This window comes from Nycticebus coucang, chromosome 22, assembly GCF_027406575.1.
Source record: "Nycticebus coucang isolate mNycCou1 chromosome 22, mNycCou1.pri, whole genome shotgun sequence".
In the NCBI taxonomy this organism is placed as follows: domain Eukaryota; kingdom Metazoa; phylum Chordata; class Mammalia; order Primates; family Lorisidae; genus Nycticebus; species Nycticebus coucang.
Window position 1 is genome coordinate 12,192,563 of NC_069801.1, and position 19,404 is coordinate 12,211,966.

Genomic DNA, 19,404 nt, shown 5'->3' on the forward strand with positions numbered 1-19,404 from the left:
CATGGCAGTCCACCAAGGGTGACGTAGTGAGACTTTGTCTCAAAAAAAAAAAAAGGAAAGAAAGAATGAAAGAAAATATTGGTTTGCACTGTGCCTCAAATTGGCTCAAGTGGCCCTGGCAGCACAAGTAGCCCCACTGTGGGAGATGCTGCTCAAATGAACCTAGAGCATAGCTGCTGTGCACACATTGTGCTGGGGGCCCACGGAGGCAGGCGGATCTCCACTGTTGGACAAGTAGCCTGAGTTAGACACTCTCTACTGCTCCTTTAACAAATGAGCTTGGCTGAGCGCCTGTGGCTCAAGTGGCTAAGGTGCCAGGCACATACACCTGAGCTGGCGGGTTCAAATCCAGCCCGGGCCCGCCAACCAACAATGATGGCTGCAACTAAAAAATAGCCGGGCGTTGTGGCGGGAGCCTGTAGTCCCAGCTACTTGGGAGGCGGAGGCAGAAGAATCACTTGAGCCCAGGAGTTGGAGGTTGCTATGAGCTGTGTGATGCCATGGCACTCTACCCAGGGTGACAGCTTGAGGCTCCATCTCAAAAAAAAAAAAAAAAAAAAAAAGAGCTGAGCAGAGCTGACTGTGGTGCTGACAGTGGCCAGTCAACATATTCATGAAGGCTGCAGCAGCTCACAGGGACATCAGATGCAGTAATCATGTGCCAAAAATCTCCCAAAAGGAAGTCAATTCAGAAATCAGAACTTGCACCATGGTTTGAGTTTCAGACACATTTACCCAAAAAAAGGAACTGTTAGGCACAGCAAGGTCACCTGGCAGAGAGCTGCAGCTGTTCCCCAGGATGTCTCCATCAGTTTTGCCCAACCCAGGACTCTTTTGAGAACTAGAACACAAATGTCTCGGGTCTAACAGGAATGAAATGCTCACCTTCTCTGCATGATCTTCGAAAGGTCAAGGTTGAATCAATTTCATTCTTAATCTTGATTAAAGCATCCAATACCATAGGGCCACACCTATCAATGAAAAAAAAAACCTTGTAGCTATGTAAAGTTCAACCTCCCTACACTTTATTATAACATGATCTGAGACACCCGGATATACCAGTGTCCCTCTTATCCATTTGGCCTTCTCAAGTCATGTCCAGAATTTCCCCCATAGTTTTAGTTCTGCACATTCTTTTTTTTTTTGTAGAGACAGAGTCTCACTTTATGGCCCTCGGTAGAGTGCCGTGGCATCACACAGCTCACAGCAACCTCCAACTCCTGGGCTTAAGCGATTCTCTTGCCTCAGCCTCCCGAGTAGCTGGGACTACAGGCGCCCGCCACAACGCCCGGCTATTTTTTGGTTGCAGTTTGGCCGGGGCTGGGTTTGAACCCACTACCCTCGGTATATGGGGCCGGCGCCTTACCGACTAAGCCACAGGCGCCGCCCATTCTGCACATTCTTACAAATTTTAAATACCGAGCAGTTCTAATTTGGTGTTTGCATTGCACATTCATTTCTCAGAAATGGAAAGTGGTAGAAGTAGTAGAGGAAACAACTTCCATACACTGGAGTCTCTGTTTTTTACGTTTAAAATTCCTTGCTAAGGGTCTCCAAATAATTTATTTCATACTTAGTTTTATTTTTAGGATCTAGATAATAAGTATCTTTAAATGCTTAGTTAAAACAAATAACACATCACCATGACAGAAAACATAGTATAGAGAGTAAAATAAACCCAATCACCCATAGTCCCAAAATCCCCACCACTGAGCATCCTGGGCATGGTGGGGCACTGATGTGCTGCTGCTAAGAGTGGGAGCCCTGGGACTGGGACTTGAAGCATAAGCCTGGAAGCCAAAAAGCCAAAAGCATGCTTTGAACCCTGGCCCAGCAACTTACCAGTTTATGGGCAAATAACTTAATCTCTGTCTAGGTGTCTCACCCATTGAGTGCAGAGAGTGACACCCATATCTCACAGGACTGCTGGAGGTGAGTTAATACATTAATTTTTTTTTTTTTAATTCCAATAGGCAAGCATACATGGGATTTTTTTTTTTAGACAGAGTCTCACTATGTCATCCTTGGTAGAGCGCTGTGGCATCATAGCTTACAGCAACCTCAAACTCTTGGGCTTAAGTGATTCTCTTGCCTCAGCCTCCCAAGTAGCTGGGACTACAGGTGCCCGCCACAATGCCCAGCTATTTTTCTTTTCTTTTTTTTTTTTATGGTAGTTGTCACTGTTGTTTAGCAGTCCTGGGCCAGGCTTGAACCCACTGGCCCTGGTGTATGAGGCTGGCTCCATAACCACTGAGCTATGATGGGTGCTGAGCCTTGAGGACTTTTTTTAAAGATCTGAGCCTATCATCTGTTATATTTGTTACTAATCCTAATGTTTCTTCCCTCACTGCCAATAGTAATTTGCTGTTTGACTTCTAATATTCTAAACATACATAATATATATGTTCAGCCTCGGAAAAACTCGTTTTTGACACTGGTCTAGGCAAAGAATTTATGACCAAGACTTCAAAAGCAAATGCAACAAAAACAAAAATAGACATGTGAGGCTTAAGTTAAAAAGCTCTGCACAGCAAAAGAAATCATTAACATAATAAACAGACAACCTACAAAATGGGAGAAAATATTTGCAAACTATGCACCGGGCTTAATAGCCAGAATCTACACGGAACTCAAACAACTCAACAACAACAAAAAACTTAAAAAAAAAAAAACAAACCCTCCATCAAAAAATAGGCAAAGGACCAGGACCAGTGGCTCACAACTGTAAACCCAAGCGCACAATGGTTAGCACCTGTAGCTCCAGCTACTCAGGAGGCTGCTGTTGGAGAATCACATAAGCCCAGGAGTTTGAGGCTGCAGTGAGCTATGATCGCACTACTATACTCTAGGCCTGGGTGACCAAACAAGACTTTATTTCCTTTTTTTTTTTAAGGTTATGAAGGTTGTGAAGGCTAACTCAGAGCAAAAAAGTTTACTCTGTAATAGAACACTGGAGAAATAAAAGCAATTAAAATGTAAACAAGAAACTATAAACAAGAAATAATATCTCTCTCTTTACTTGACTAGTAAATAGTCTGTACAAACTACATAGACATCAAAGGTTTTATATATGTACACAGCCAACATAATATCAAAATATATTTTATTTCTTTTCTTTCTTTTTTTTTTTTTTAGAGACAGAGTCTCACTTTACCGCCTTCGGTAGAGTGCCATGATGTCACAGGACTCACAGCAACCTCTAGCTCTTGGGCTTCCGCGATTCTCCTGCCTCAGCCTCCTGAGCAGCTGGGACTACAGACGCCCGCCACAACGCCCGGCTATTTTTTGGTTGCAGTTCAGCCGGGGCTGGGTTTGAACCCACTACCCTCGGTATATGGGGCCAGCACCCACTGAGCCACAGGTGCCACCCTATATTTTATTTCTTTTAAAAAAAACAAAGAAATGTGGGTAAAGGACATGAAGACGTATAGGGCCAGGAGTGGTGGCTCACACCTATAATCCCAGCACTCTGGGAGGACAAGGCAGGTGGACTGCTTGAGCTCACGCATTGCACATGACAGCTTGAGCAAGGGGAAGACCCTGTCCCTACTAGACATAGAAAAACAAGCCTGGCATGGTGGTGGGCACCTGTAGTCCCAGCTACTTGGATGGATGAGGCAAGAGGATTGCTCAAACCCAAGAGTTTGAGGTTGCTGTTAGCTATGACACCATGGCACTCTACCCAAGGTAGACAGAATGAGACTCTGTCTCAAAAAAAAAAAAAAAGGAAGATATACAAATGGCCAATAAACATGAAAAAGTCCTCATCACCAAACATCAGAGAAATGTTAATTAAAACCATAATGAAGGGCGGGGCAAGGTGGCTCATGCATGTAATCCCAGCACTCTGGGTGGCTGAGGCAAGTGGATTGCTTAAGCTCACAAGTTCAAGACCAGCCTGAGCAAGAGCAAAACCCCATCTCTAAAAAAATAGCTGGGTGTTGTGGCGAGTGCCTGTAGTCCCAGCTATTTGGAGGCCGAGGCAAGAGGATCACTTGAGCCCAAGAGTTTGAGGTTGCTGTGAGCTATGACGCTACAACACTCTACGGGGGCAAGAATGAGAGACTCTGTCAAAACCCCCCCCCCCACAATGAGATACTATCTTATACTACTTAAGAATGGCTGGGATTATAGGCATAAGCCACTATGCTCAGCATGTTAGTTTTGCTGTCATTTTTCTGTTTTTAGTATATGTGCTGCCGAAGTAAGCACTGCTGTCATTTTTCTGAATCAAGTATCTACCTCACTCTTGTTTTAAAAACAGATAACAGATTCCATAGCTACTGAATGATCTCAGATTTTTAAGTCTGCTGAGGATGTGAAAAGTATGTCTCCAAATCAAATCAAGAGCTCTCCTTCCTTTACCACATAACTGGCTTTCACAGAGATACTCACTTATTCAGATCAACTTCGTAAGTCTGCATACGAGGTTTATCTCCAGTCTTGTCTGGGTCCCATCGGTAGATGGCAAATTTCTTGATCCGGGGGGCTGGAGCTGCAGCTGTCTGGACTCCTCGACAGGCCTGAAATTTTAAAAAATTCAAAAAAAGGAAACAAAAATTAAAACGCAAAATAACTCCATTTAGCTAGTGCAATAAACACTGGATATAAACCAAGATTATTAATAAATATTCTTCTTGGGAGGTACAATCATCACATATCCAACAAATATATATATATATATTTTTTATAGAGACAGAGTCTCACTGTACCGCCCTCAGGTAGAGTGCTGTGGTGTCACACGGCTCACAGCAACCTCTAACTCTTGGGCTTATGCAATTCTCTTGCCTCAGCCTCCCGAGCAGCTGGGACTACAGGCGCATATCCAACAAATATTAAAAGCACCTATCATATGCCAGATGTGGTACAAGGGGCCTGTGATAAAGCACTTAATAGAAGAGAGAAACCTTTACCTTCACAAAACTTAGTTTGTAATGAAACAAGAGTGAGATTAAAGCATAAAGAGTGATGCTGATGACAAGGTACAGGGAACTCTGGACAAATACAGCAGAGGCTTAAATGTGAGTAAGAGTTCAGAGAGGCCTCCTCCTCTGCTACTTAAGCCGAGGCTTCATGAACAGGGACTAAAGGGAAGGAGAGTATGGTGGTACAGGCTAAGGGAACAGCTCGGGTAAAGGCCTGGCCTGGGCAGCGTGGTGCACCTGTTAAGATCTGAGCAGAGTCTAGTAGGAGGCAGGTGGCCTGATGGGATGGGAAAGTGGCAGGTGTGCAAAATCAAGAAAGACTTTTAAGTTGGGTTTTGATTTTATCCTGAGAGCAATAAGTAGTTAACAAACATTCTTTTTTTTTTTTTTTTTTTTTTTGTAGAGACAGAGTCTCACTGTACCGCCCTTGGTAGAGTGCTGTGGTGTCACATGGCTCACAGCAACCTCTAACTCCTGGGCTTACGCGATTCTCTTGCCTCAGCCTCCCGAGCAGCTGGGACTACAGGCGCCCGCCACAACGCCCGGCTAGTTAACAAACATTCTTAATCAAGGGAGTAACATACTCAAATGTTTTTTCTTTTATTTGAAAAGGATATCAGGGGCTGGGCGTGGTAGCTTGTGCCTGTAATCCTAGAACTCTGGGAGGCCGAGGTGGGTGTATCACCTGAGCTCAGGAGTTCCAGATCAGCCTGAGCCAAGAGCAAGATCCCTTCTCTAAAAAACAGCCAGGTGCTCTGGTGGGCACCTATAGTCCCAGCTTGGGAGGCTGAGGCAGGAGGATCACTTGAGCCCAAGAGTTTGAGGTTGCTGTGAGCTATGATGCCATAGCACTTTACTGAGGGTGACAAAGTGAGACTCTGTCTCAAAAAACATAAAGTAAAAAAAAAAAAAGTGACTAAGAAGGGAGGATTGTCACAGTAGATCTGGGGGAAACTGGTTAGAAAGTATGGCAGTTTTATCAAAGTAAGATGCTGGTGTTTTAAAACTAAGACAGAAAACCAGGGCGGTGCCTGTGGCTCAAGGAGTAGGGCGCTGGTCCCATATGCCGGAGGTGGTGGGTTCAAACCCAGCCCCGGCCAAAAAAAAAAGTACTTTATCTGAACACAATATAAATTTTGGGAACTAACAAAGAGCTGAGTTCTGTTCTCTTTAATGATTTACCATATCATCCTAGAATGTAGTCTCTGCCAGTAGGCTTCAGAAAGTGGGCGGAGGAATCTTGGCGACATCTCAGGGGTTGCTATCAAGTGGTCAGGTCTAGTGAGTGGGCCTCCAACATCCCTCCTTCTTTCAATCAGAATGGCTTCCCCATAAGAACACATTTGCAGACTTGGCGCCTATAGCTCAGTGGTTAGGGCGCCGGCCACATACACTGGGGCTGGCGGGTTCAAACCTGGACTGGGCCTGCTAAAGAACAATGACAGCTATAACAACAACAACAAAAATAACTGAGCGTTATGGCAGGCGCCTGTAGTCCCAGCTACTTGGGAGGCTGAGGCAAAAGAATCACTTAAGCCCAAGAATTTGAGGTTGCTATGAGCTGTGATGCCACAGCACTCTACCGAGGGCAACATAGTAAGACTCTGTCTGAAAAAAAAAAAAAGAACACATATGCAAAAAGGGTGCTGCTGCTAAAAATTTAAAGTTTTACATTTAAATTCCTATCTATTTTTAAAGCCACTTATTTATTATTGCTAGACAGTGTGTTAAATCCCTTATACTGTATTAATTACTCCCCTGAAAGAGGCTCAGTGATAAAAGCGTTGGGTCCACAATGACAGAGCTGGTGACTGGAGGATTAGAACTCAGGTCTGCCTGACTCTAGAACTCACACTTCTAAACCCTGTACTGGCCTATTTATTTGTAACTGTTTTCAGGTCTCTTACTGGTGCTGTCTTCTTGTTTTGTCCTAAACTCCACTAGGGGATGAGGCAGGTTATATTTTACATTTCCCAGCATACCTGTTTAGCCTTTGCATATAGCTATTCACTATAGCTTGAAAAGTGGCTGGGAAAGACTGAAGCAGCAAAGGCTGAACATCAGACTAACATAAGAACGTGATTTTTTTTCTTTTTTTTGTAGAGACAGAGTCTCACTTTATGGCCCTCGGTAGAGTGCCGTGGCTTCACACAGCTCACAGCAACCTCCAACTCCTGGGCTTGAGTGATTCTCCTGCCTCAGCCTCCCGAGTAGCTGGGACTACAGGCGCCCGCCACAACGCCCGGCTAAAGAACGTGATTTTTTGGGTGGCACCTGTGGCTCAAAGGTGTAGGGGCGCCAGCCCCATATGCCGGAGGTGGTGGGTTCAAACCCATCCCTGGCCAAAAACTGCAAAAGGAAAAAAAAAAAAGGAATGTGATTTATTTAAATGTACCTTGAGTGTGGCAGTTACTCAGCCCTTGAAGCCCTTTCCTGTTTGGGTAGAGAAAACAAGGCCAAGACCAGATCAAGTCTTGCTCAGCTCCCACTACGGGGATAGGGAGGGGAAGGTCTGGTCAATTCAAAAGCAATTATAAAGTGAACCCTCAATTTGTATGTAAAAATATTCAGACTATTATCCATGGCTACTAGTTCTTTTATAAACTGTTAAAGAAAGCAAAAACTAACTAATTACAAAAGTGTACAATGGTGCTTATTACTTGCTGGTAAAATGTGCCCCAAATTAGCTGAAGCTGATTATATATCAGGTATCAGTATGAAAGAAGAACATGAAAATGAAGATGAAAGCTGTGTTGTACCTCATCACCGAGCTGGCTGAGCTCACTGTTAGTGAATTTTTTTTTTTTTTCCAAGTGAATGTTTTTCACTAGAAACCCCATTTGTAAAATGACACAAACATTTGGCTACCGCCACCTTCTGGTATTTAAGAGGAAGTAAAAAGAGAAATGATTCCTCAAGGTATTAGCTCCAGCTGACTTTACTTGCTTATTGTCCCTAACTTTGACAAAGTGAGTTTTGACAAAGCAGCATAATCTTAACACAGTTATGACAGCACATGTCCACCCAGAAAGGTCTCTTGTGCAGCTTTACCATCAGTCCCCTCTCCCACTCCCGGCCAGCTTCTCGTGGCTACAGATCTCCCTTTTATAAAATTCATATAAATGGTGTCATAGAACATACAGCTTCTGTCTAGGGCAGGGGTCCTCAAACTGCGGCCCGCGGGCCACATGAGGCAGCGTGATGGTATTTGTTCCCGTTTTTTTTTTTTTTTCTTTTGAGACAGAGCCTCAAGCTGTTGCCCTGGGTAGAGAGCTGTGGTGTCACAGCTCACAGCAACCTCCAACTTCTGGGCTCAAGTGATTCTCCTGCCTCTGCCTCCCAAGTAGCTGGGACTACAGGCACCCGCCACAACACCTGGCTATTTTTTGGTTGCAGACGTCATTGTTGTTTGGCAGGCCCAGGCTGGATTTGAACCCACCAGCTCAGGTGTATGTGGCTGGCGCCTTAGCCGCTTGAGCCACAGGTGTCGAGCCCCTGTTTTGTTTTTTTTTACTTCAAAATAAGATATGTGCAGTGTGCATAGGAATTTTTTTTTAAACTATAGTCCGGCCCTCCAACAGTAGTTTGAGGATGCCTGGTAGGGTCTGAGATTCATTCATGTTATTGTATGTATTTGCAGCTTGTTCCTTTTTAAAAAATTAATCATTTTAGGGCACAGTGGCTCACGCCTGTAATCCTAAATCTCTGGGAGGCTGAGGCGGGTGAATTGCTGGAGTTCACGAGTTTGAGACCAGTCTGAGTAAGGGTGAGACCCCGTCTCTACTACAAATAGAAAAACTAGCAGGGCATTGTGGCTGGTGCCTATAGTCCCAGCTATTTGGGAGGCTAAGGCAAGAGGATTGCTCAAGCCCAGGAGTTTGATGCCACAGCATTCTACCCAGGGTAAGAGAGAGAGACTATGTCTCAAAAAAAAATTTAAATCATTGTAGATTCACATGCATTTATAAGAAATAATCCTGAGGTTAGGTGTGTTGGCTTATGCCTGTAATCTTAGCGTTCTGGGAGGCTGAAGTGGGAGCACTAATTGAGGCCAGGAGTTTGAGATCAGTCTGAGTAACATTGCAAGACCTCATTTCTACAGAAAATTAAAAACTTAGCCAGGTACAGTGGTATGTGCCTGCCTCCTGGGAGGCTGAGGCAGGACTGCTTGAGCCCAGGAGTTTGAGATTGCAGTGAGCCATGACACCACTGCACTTCAGCCTGGGTGACAGAGCAAGAACCTGTCTCTTAAAAAAAAAAAAAAAGAAAGAAGGGCAGCGCCTTTGGCTCAGTTGGTAAGGTGCCGGCCCCACATACCGAGGGTGGCGGGTTCAAACCTGGCCCCAGCTGAACTGCAACCAAAAAATAGCTGGGTGTTGTGGCGGGCGCCTGTAGTCCCAGCTACTCGGGAGGCTGAGGCAAGAGAATCACTTAAGCCCAGGAGTTGGAGGTTGCTGTGAGCTGTGTGATGCCATGGCACTCTGCCATAAAGTGAGACTCTGTCTCTACAAAAAAAAAAAAAAAGAAAGAAAGAAAAAGAAATAGGCTGAGCGTGGTGGTTCATGCCTATAATCCCAGCTACCTGGGAGGCTGAGGCAGGAGGATCACTTGAGCTCAGGAGTTTGAGGTTGCAGTGAGCCTATGATCTGCATTTAGCCCAGGCAAGAGAGTGAGATACTATCTCAAAATAAAAACAAAAATAAAAACAAACAAACCCCTGAGAGCCCAGGTCCTCTTTACCCAGTCTCCCCAATGGGAGTATCTTGCAAAGCTGTGGCACACCATAATAACCAGAATACTGACCAGTGCTAGTCACGACACAGGACATTCCTGCCAGCACAGGACCCCTAACATTTGCTCTTTATGGCCATGTCCACGTCCACGTCCACTCTCCCTCCTATTCCTTAACCTCTAGCATCGCTAATCTATTCTCCATTTTTCTAATTTTGTCACTTTAAGAACTGTACGTAATCATCTAGTATGTAGCCTTTTGGGAATGGTTTTTTTGTTCAGCAGAATTTTCTGGAGATCCATCCAAGTTGCTAGGCACACCAATAGTCTGTTTCCACGGCTGTGTAGTATTCCACGCACGATATACCATAGTTTGTCTAACCATGCAACCACTGAAGGACACTGGGGTTGTTTCCAGTTTTTGGTGACTACAAATAAAGCTGTATGAACATTTGTGGACAAATTTCTGTGTGAACATAAGTCTTCGTTTTTCTGGATAAATGCTCAGGAGTATAATTGGTGGGCTGTATGGTAGCCACATGTTTAGTTAATGAAGAAACTGAAACTGTTTTGTAGAGTGGGTGGCTGCCATGCCTGGAGGCAGGCAGTAGGGGAAGTTGGACAATATGCCTTTTAAAAAAATAACTAACTCCTTCAAGTGTTTTACCATCTGACTCAGACTCCAAACAATTTGACATTCTGGAGTTATAACCTTATAGTTCTGAGCCATGACTGTCAGTGGGCAACAGGCACTGGGCTCTATGGAGCAAGGTTTTACTCGCACAAGGCCTAAAGATGACTATGGTTACCTGCAGTGGGTCTTCCCATTAACACCTGTTTGTAATACTCAAACATCTGTTCCGTGTTCACTCTACGAAGATACTTGATCATGTGTATCTTTCAAAAAGGCATTAGGTTTGTATTAGAGCTGATAGGCATAATTTTTTTTTTTTTTTTTTTTTGTAGAGACAGAGTCTCACTTTATGGCCCTCGGTAGAGTGCCGTGGTCTCACACAGCTCACAGCAACCTCCAACTCCTGGGCTTAAGTGATTCTCTTGCCTCAGCCTCCCAAGTAGCTGGGACTCCAGGGGCCCACCACAACGCCCGGCTATTTTTTTGGTTGCAGTATGGCTGGGGCCGGGTTTGAACCCGCCACCCTGATAGGCATAATTTTAAACATCTTCTATGAATGAAGGGGAACAAAACCAATGCCAAGAAAAAAAGAAAAAAGAGAAGCCAGGCATGGTGATGAAGATCTGTAGTCACAGCTACAGAGAAGGCTGAGGGAGAAGATCCCTTGAGCCCAGGAGTTCAACACCTGAGCAAAAGCAAGACCCCATTTCTAGAAAGAGAAAAATTAGCTGGGCATTTTGGTGGGCACCTGCAGTCCCAGCTAAGTGGGAGGCTGAGGCAAGAGGATTACTTGAGCCCAGGAGTTTGAGGTTGCTGTGAGCTAGGTTGCTGCCACAGCACTCTAGCCTGGGCAATAGAGTGAGACTCTGTCTCGGAAAAAAAAAAAAAAGCAAAAAAAAAGTATTTTATGTAATACTTGATGAGGTAAAGGAGAGCTCACCAGAATGAGGAGAGAAGATACTAAAATCAAAATGACCAGAGAAGGTCATAGTTCTTCTTTGCTCATCTTTAGGTCTGTATAAGTTAATCCATAGGATTATGGTACCTGTGATCTATCAAAAAATTCCCTGAATAGAAAAATTTAAGAATTTGTATGCAGGGCGGCGCCTGTGGCTCAGTCGGTAAGGCGCCGGCCCCATATACCGAGGGTGGCGGGTTCAAACCCGGCCCCGGCCAAACTGCAACCAAAAAATAGCCGGGCGTTGTGGCGGGCGCCTGTAGTCCCAGCTACTCAGGAGGCTGAGGCAAGAGAATCGCTTAAGCCCAGGAGTTGGAGGTTGCTGTGAGCTGTGTGAGGCCACGGCACTCTACCGAGGGCCATAAAGTGAGACTCTGTCTCTACAAAAAAAAAAAAAAAAAAAGAATTTGTATGCAGATTTAATTCATTGAGCCCTTAGCACATGCCAAATTATCTCTAATCTTTATGACATTCCAATGAGAAAGATTTTATTACTCTCAGTTAAAAGATGAGAATAGAGCCAGGATCAAACACAGGTCCTTTCATTCTAAAACCCAACATTTTAGCAACTTATACCAGTAGTGAAAATGCAAATACAAAACAGAATAGCACAAAAAGGTAATTTCTTTTCCAAAACAGATCCAAGGAACAACAGAAGTTAATCCAGACTGTATGAGCTTTCCCTATTACCTGTCCAGCAATTTATACCACAAATGCACAATGGGATAGGGCCCTACAAAAGCATTTCTACCTTAATCTATAAGACTAATGAGCATGCAAGGCAAATAGTAGATTCTAAGAAAATCCTGGATAAAATTGACTTCAAAGTTTGTAATTTAAGCAAAGTAATCAACTGGACAGAACTGGACAGAGGAGAAGGGCTAGTTCCTCTAGGAAAGCTTGGAGTTAGAGCAGATAGAGATTTGGGCAGGAGAAGGCAGGGAAATGAAGAGAAGGAAGACAAAAAGGTCTGTTTGACGATAAGCCTGAGGAAACAGAAGGTGCAGGGCTGTTTCTGAAATGCATGAGATGGCATTGATTCAAATCTAAGCTCTATCACTTATTAGCTGTGTTCTTCAGCAAATCTCTTAACCTCTTTGATTCTATTTCCTCCTTTGTAAAGGAGTATTAATATCTACTTCTTTGGATAAATAGAGAGTCAAGTGCCTAGCATGGCACAGAAAATAATTCTGCTTTTCAATATTGGCAACATTATTGGTCTTTGTGTTATTTTGATTTGCAGATAGTAATCCTTGCCCTGCCTATGCCTGGAGCAATGACAGCACAACTCAAAGTAGGTGGCTATTGTCCTAAAGGAGTTCACAGTCTAGATGAAGAAATAAGGCAATAAAAACAACAGTTAATGTGTTACAGTTAAATACTTCAAGGCAGAATTATGTTTCAGTGGTACAGACTATATGCATAAAGGAATTCTGAACCTAAACCTGAATATTACCTATAGGTAACACATTAAGCTCATTCCTGGATTGTTCTGAGGTTGCTTTTGTGGGTATAAATGTATATACCCGCAAGGGAGGGCGGGAGGGGGGTGCTTCTATTTCTGTTGCCCTCAGGAGGCCTTGCTCGAAATGACAACATTGACCTATGAAACTGGCCTTTTCTACGGTTCGTTTGTGGAAGAGGAGCCTGAGCTTTAGTACTTACTCGCCTTAGTGGGGCTCTCACAGCTTAACTGTTTGCTCAACAACTATAAAAGGAACTTGTAAATTAGGCCATCATCAATCACCAATGCAATGCTCGGAGGACACTGGCTTGAGGCTCTGATAGGCTGGCCTCTTCCTCTATCTCACTTTTCCAGAATAAGTGATGTGAGAGACTGAATGGCTTGTCCAACGCTGACATATAGCACGTTGGAGAAAGCCAGGACTAGGGCACTGCCAATATGTACAGGGCTAATCAGCCAAAGCAGGTACTGAGAGATATCCTTACCTAAAAGCAAGAGAGAGAGAAGATCTAGTATTTCTTTTTTTGTAGAGACAGAGTCTCACTTTATGGCCCTCGGTAGAGTGCAGAGTGCCGTGGCCTCACACAGCTCACAGCAACCTCCAACTCCTGGGCTTAAGCGATTCTCTTGCCTCAGCCTCCCGAGTAGCTGGGACTACAGGCGCCCGCCACAATGCCCAGCTATTTTTTGGTTGCAGTTTGGCCAGGGCCGGGTTTGAACCTGCCACCCTCGGTATATGGGGCCGGCACCTTACCGACTGAGCCACAGGCGCCGCCCTAGATCTAGTATTTCTTGCATACTGCCCATGTGCCAAAGTCTGTGCTAAGGAGGTTTTCAGGAATTATGTTTAAAAAATTGTTCTAAGCCAGGCACAGTGGCTCCCATCTAGCACTTTGGAAGGCCGAGGCAGGGGAACTGCTTGAGGTAGGGAGTTTCAGACCAGCCTGGGCAACACAGCAAGACCTCATCTCTACAAAAAATAAGAAAACTTAGCCAGGTGTGGTGGTCTGCATCTGTAGTCCTAGCTACTTGGGAGGCTGAAGTAGGAGGACTGCTTGCACTTAGGAGTTCAAGTTAAAACAAACTATGGGCTTGGTGCTCGCAGCTCAGTGGTTAGGGCACCAGCTACATACACCAGGGATGGTGGGTTCAAACCTGGCCTGGGCCTGCTAAACAACAATGACAACAACAACAACGACAACATAGCCAGGCATTGTGGCGGGCACCTATAGTCCCAGCTACTTGGGAGGCTGAGGCAAGAGAATCGCTTAAGCCCAAGAGTTTGAGGATGCTATAAACTGTGTCGCCATAGCACTCTACCAAGGGCAACATAGTGACACTCTCTCTCTCAAAAAAAAAACAAAAAACAAAACTAAGAAAACAAGCTATGATCATGCCACTGCACTTCAACCTGGGAGACAGAGACTCTGTATCTAAAAAAAACTATCCTAGATCTACCAGTTCTTGGCCACAATACTTTGAGCAAGTAAACAATTTTCTTTCTGGGGACTTAGTTTTCAAGCCAGCAAAAAGGAGGTGAGGACACCCCCATAGCTCAGTGGATAGGGTGCAGGCCACATATACCCAGGCTGGCAGGTTGGTTTGAACCCGGCCTGGGCCAGCTAAACAACAATGACAACTGTAACAAGAAAATAGCTGGGTGTTGTGGTGGGCGCCTGTAGGCCCAGCTACTTGGGAGGCTGAGGCAACAGGATTGCTTAAGCCCAAGAGTTTGAGGTTGCTGTGAGCTGTGATGCCATGCCACTCTACCTAGGGTGACATAGTGAGACTCTGCCTCAAAAAAAAAAAAAAAAAAGGCTCGGTGCCTATAGCACAGTGGTTATGGCATCAGCCACATACACTGAGGCTGGAGGGTTTTGAACTCAGCCCAGGCCAGCTAAACAACAATGACAACTGCAACAAAAAATAGCAGGGCATTGTGGTGAGTGTCTGTAGTTCCAGATACTTGGGAGGCTGAAACAAGAGAATTGCTTAAACCCAAGAATTTGAGGTTGCTGTGAGCTGTGATACGACAGCACTCTACTGAGGGTGACAGAGTGCAACTCTGTCTCTAAATAAATAAATAAATAAAAAGAAAGAAAGAAAGAAAGGAAAGGAAAAAGAAAAAGAAGGTTAAGAATTTCTGCTTGCCCATCTTTAAGGGGTTTGGTGAGTAGTCTACAAGAGGACTACTCCTCTGGGAGGCCAAAGCGGGTGGATTGTCTGAGCTCACAAGTTCGAGACCAGCTTGAGCAAGAGCAAGACCCATTTCTATTAAAAATAGAAAAACCAGCTGAGTGTTGTGGCAGGGGCCTGTAGACTCAGATATTCAGGAAGCTGAGGCAAGAGGCTCATTTGAGCCCAAGAGTTTGAGGTAGCTGTGAGCTATGACCCCAGGGGACTCAACCCAGGGTGATAAAGAGTGAAAACAAAAACGAACAAACAAACAAAAAGTGTAGTTTCTTGACGACTCTAAGAGCCTGAGAAAATCTATCGTTCTACATTGAATAGTATAAATAAGAACAGCGCCAAGCTCTGTGCCTATGTCATCCCATGCCAACTCTATGTCATCTGTATTAGGATGAGCTCTATGATCAGGCACACTCAGAGAAATTAGTGAAATTGTGGCTGATGCTAGCTTTAAGAAACCAAATCTTTCCTGCAGCCCTTCAGTCCAGATCCTGGGTGCATTTCCCTCCAACTTGCCCTTCCCCTACCCTGTCTCCAACAATTCACACGTCCTTTCCTTACCAAATCCCAGTCTGGTCCCACTTTACTGAGTCCTCAACCTTGGACCTTGAACTCTAGAGAAATGACCTCGCTTCCCAGTTCCCATCCCTCATACCCCGCAGATCTCTCTTTTTCGCAGAGGCGATAGTTTGGTGGCAGAAAAAGAGCTTGGGGCGCCAAGTGTGTGGATTCGAATTCTGGTTCCAATAGTCATTAGCTTGCCATGTGACCTTGAGCAATTCAAGTCCCTTCTTTGAACTTCCTTTTTCCCCCATCCCTAAAAATTTGTCTCCGCTCTGACTGATTTCCAGGCTGCAGCGAGGCGCAAATGGATAATTGACAGGGATGCTCCAAGCTAAACTCAAGCACTGCGCAGATGGGAGGTCCTCCCTCTTCCTGCGGCCATGCCCAAAGCTCCCTTAGCCTCTCCACGGTCCCCTCAGTTCTAGGCAGTCTCCGCGACTTTCCTGCCTCTTCTGTCCCCTCGGCGGCGGGGCTCACCTGTAGGCAGGATCCCCCAAGGGTTGCCGGGAAGCGGAGCCTCAAGGAGAGAGCGACCACCGCCGCCATCTTGCCTCCTGACGTCAGCCCCACCCCTTAACCCTGAAGTCGCGCTCCACCAGCCTCCAGGCTAACACTGCGGACCTTCTAGCCGCCCAGGAGACACAGAGTGGGAGGTCGCTTCCGGTTTTCGGGGCGGGAGGAGAGAACGCGGAGCAAGCCAAAGCGAGCGTGCGCAGTAACTGTCAATGCAGCGCATGCCCATTTGGCCTCCTCTGGTGGTCTTAAGGTGACCTTCCCAGATGAAGTGGGAGGAGTCTCAGGGGAGAGTGGCCTAAAAGGGGTGGGACTAAGACTAAGAGGGGGCGGAGCCCCACCGAATCCCTGCCCTTATTTTAACCCCTTTCTTCCTGAAAATTTGTCGTTATCTCTTATCGCTGGCGTTTAGTGGCTTTTGTTAAACATTTCTGTTACCACACAATGCAGTTTGCCCGAGACTGTCCAGGTTTTAGCACCGAGAGTCCTGGGCAAATCGGGACTGTTGGTGAGTGAACGGGGGTGATTTCAAAGATGACTGGCAAAAGTGTCATTCATTCCTTCATTCCTTCATTCCTAACTATGGCTGGAAGACCTACCAGGTAACTGGCGCCAGGATGCTACAGGGAGCGAGTTGGCCTGCTACAGGGAGTGAGCATCCAGGCGGCCACGGCACGCAGCGAATTTGCTCTCTAATGGTGGAGATTAAATAAATGCCGTGAGCTGTGCTCTGTACCGTGAGGCGTGCACAGAGAAGCGCACCCAGGCCTCGGTGGCTTCCTGTGCCATTTATCCTCAGATACTGTTTATAGTCTGCACCAGACATTATGACCCATCGTTTTACTTAATCCCCGCAACAGTCCTGCGAGGGAGGCTTTTTGTTTGTTTGTTTGTTTTTTTCTGTTTCCATCTCAGCTACTTTTCCAGCCCCCTACGTGGAGCCGCTCAGAGTTTGCCTCTGTTTGGGGATTTAATTACTTTGGGCAGACATGGCCTGGGTCCTCCAAATCACTTGGTCTCTTCGGTCACCTCAGGTGTCTAGGGAAGTCCTTGACATCCCAGGAGCGATGTCTTTCCCTTTCTGCCTGCTCGTTTTTGATGTACGAAGGGCTTTTTTTTTTTTTTTTTTGAGACAGTCCCACTCAGCTGCCCTGAGGTTGAGTGCTATAGTGTTATAGCTCACAGCAGCCTCAAACTCTTGGGCTCAAGCAATCCTATTGCCTCAGCCTCCAGAGTAGGCACCCACCACAATACCCGGCCATATATATATATATATATGTATGTATGTATATATGTATGTATGTATATGTATATATTTATATTTTAAGAGAGAGGGTCTAGCTCTTGCTCAGGCTGGTCCCGAACTCCTGAGCTCAAGCAATCCACCCGCTTTGGCCTGCCAGAGTGCTAGGATTATAGGCATGAGCCATGGCACCTGGCCATGAAAGGCGTTTTTTATAGTCATTGGTTTTCACACTCACACCTTCTTTAAATGCTACTGGAGAAATGAAGGTGGCCAAACAAATTAGTTGTAAGGGTTTAGAGTCTGGGGTCCTCAGCTGGACCTGCTTAAACTGCCAGTGTGGCCTCTTTAGAGGAGGTGTATGGTAAGGCCTGAATCCCCGAGTCTCATCTTGAATCTTTCCCACAAAACTGTGTGACCTTGGGCAAGTTTCTTCTCATCTCTGGCCTATGGTTTCCTTGCTTTAACCATTAGGGTGTCAGGTCAGCCAATTCACGTGGATGCCTTGCAGCTAACTGGTGACAAGGCTGACTTCATCTTGACTTTTCACTGGAGTTGACTCAGCACTGGAATAGGGCTCCTCTAGTCTGTCACCAGGGGCCTCTTAGGCCACCCAAATTGGCTGAGATCATGGGAAGATTGTCACTCTTCCTAACTCCTCCTAATTGAATTGTCTCCTGAGCTGAATTGTCTCCTGTCCTTTCCCTCCAAGGGAGGTACTGAGAATTGGTCCTCTTGACTTTTTCAGGGTTCTTTTATCTCAAAGGCATATGCCACCTCTACATAAGCAACTCCCCTTTTACTTTGCTCAGGTCACCTTGGAAAAAGCAGCCTGGGGCCAGCACAAGTGAGACCTTGATTTATGGAGGGGCTTTTGGTGCCAATGACCCCAGTCGCCCTGCAGTCACATCATTCCTGGGCTTCATGGGGATTTGGGGAGCTCAAAGTTATACAGAAATAAATTCCTGGGCGGCTGTACCTCCGCCCTGAACTTTAGGATTCCAGAAAGGCGCAGCTGCAGAAGGACTTAGAGATTTTCATGGCCTTCTCCTGACATGTTTTCCTGAGGTGTGCTCATGATAAGACCTTAGGTTTTTTGGTTTGTTTCCATTCATCTAGAGAGTGACATATTGCTTTTCACAAGACTTTCTACTGGACACTTTCTGTTTCTACTGAGGCTCATCACTTACAAATGTGTTTACATAAACAATTTCACTTAGTCCTCATAATGCCTTTTGGGGTTGGAAAAACTCTCCACTTTACAGACTCTCTTAAGAAGTGCTTTCTTCTGAAGGACTGGAAATCATGTCCCCAGTTAAAAACTAAAACCAAAAATCACTATGTCATATCAGCTGCCATTTGTACAATCAACTATATTCTAGTGTCTCATAACTTAGGGCTACCTAAGTTTTCCCCAAGCCAGGGGGCCAAGGAAGATTGGAGTTAGGAGGAAAGTCACCTGATTTCATTGCCTGAGAGGTTTATTTTCCTCTGAGAGAAACTCTCTTCACCCTAATTGATCATTGTGGTGGGATTCTGGGGCCTTCACATCTAAAATCCAGGATTTCACTTGCCTTTGACCCGTTGGCTATTGTTTTCTTACATCTTTCTGGCTGATCTTTTCCCTTTGTACAGCTTTCTCCAGGTAGCTCCATCTGGGTGTCCCAATAGCCCTTAAAACCCAAGCTGTCCCAAATTCTACACCTCACCTGAAGATTTTACACTTCTGCTCTTATTGGCGCCACCATCCACCTGATCCCCAAGCTGGTAACCTGGTGCCATCTTTGAGTCTTCTCTCCTTTTACATCCAGTCAACCACCAACTCCCACCACAGTCTCCAAGGCCTCTAAGCCCATCCACAGGCCCCTCCTGTCTCATCTGCCTCTATGATACAACCTTCTCTGTTCCTCAGCTCATTCCTTACCTCCATGCCTTTGCCCCCATCCTTGGATCTAAAGTGTCCTTTCATCCTTCTTCATGTGGCCAATCTATCCCATTATTGCAGATTCAGTTCCCACTCTCTCCTGCCTTAGAAAATCATTCCTACTGTTAAGAAATGAGTATAAGGGGCGGCGCCTGTGGCTCAGTTGGTAGGGCGCTGGCCCCATATACCGAGGGTGGCGGGTTCAAACCCGGCCCTGGCTGAACTGCAACCAAAAAATAGCCGGGCGTTTTGGCGGG

General features: G+C 45.5%; 1 protein-coding gene across 1 annotated transcript in view; it reads right to left on the reverse strand.

The window, feature by feature from the left end:
• SDHB (succinate dehydrogenase complex iron sulfur subunit B) overlaps positions 1-16,104 on the reverse strand; it is a 32,726-nt gene extending 16,622 nt beyond the window's left edge. Inside the window, exons 1-3 of the mRNA XM_053575521.1 lie at positions 15,945-16,104; positions 4,396-4,523; positions 886-971 (exon numbers count right to left, since the gene is read on the reverse strand). Coding sequence (XP_053431496.1) covers positions 886-971; positions 4,396-4,523; positions 15,945-16,013 — 283 coding nt within the window. The 5' untranslated portion in view covers positions 16,014-16,104. The remainder of the gene's footprint in view (positions 1-885; positions 972-4,395; positions 4,524-15,944) is intronic.
• Between the last annotated feature and the right edge of the window lie 3,300 nt (positions 16,105-19,404).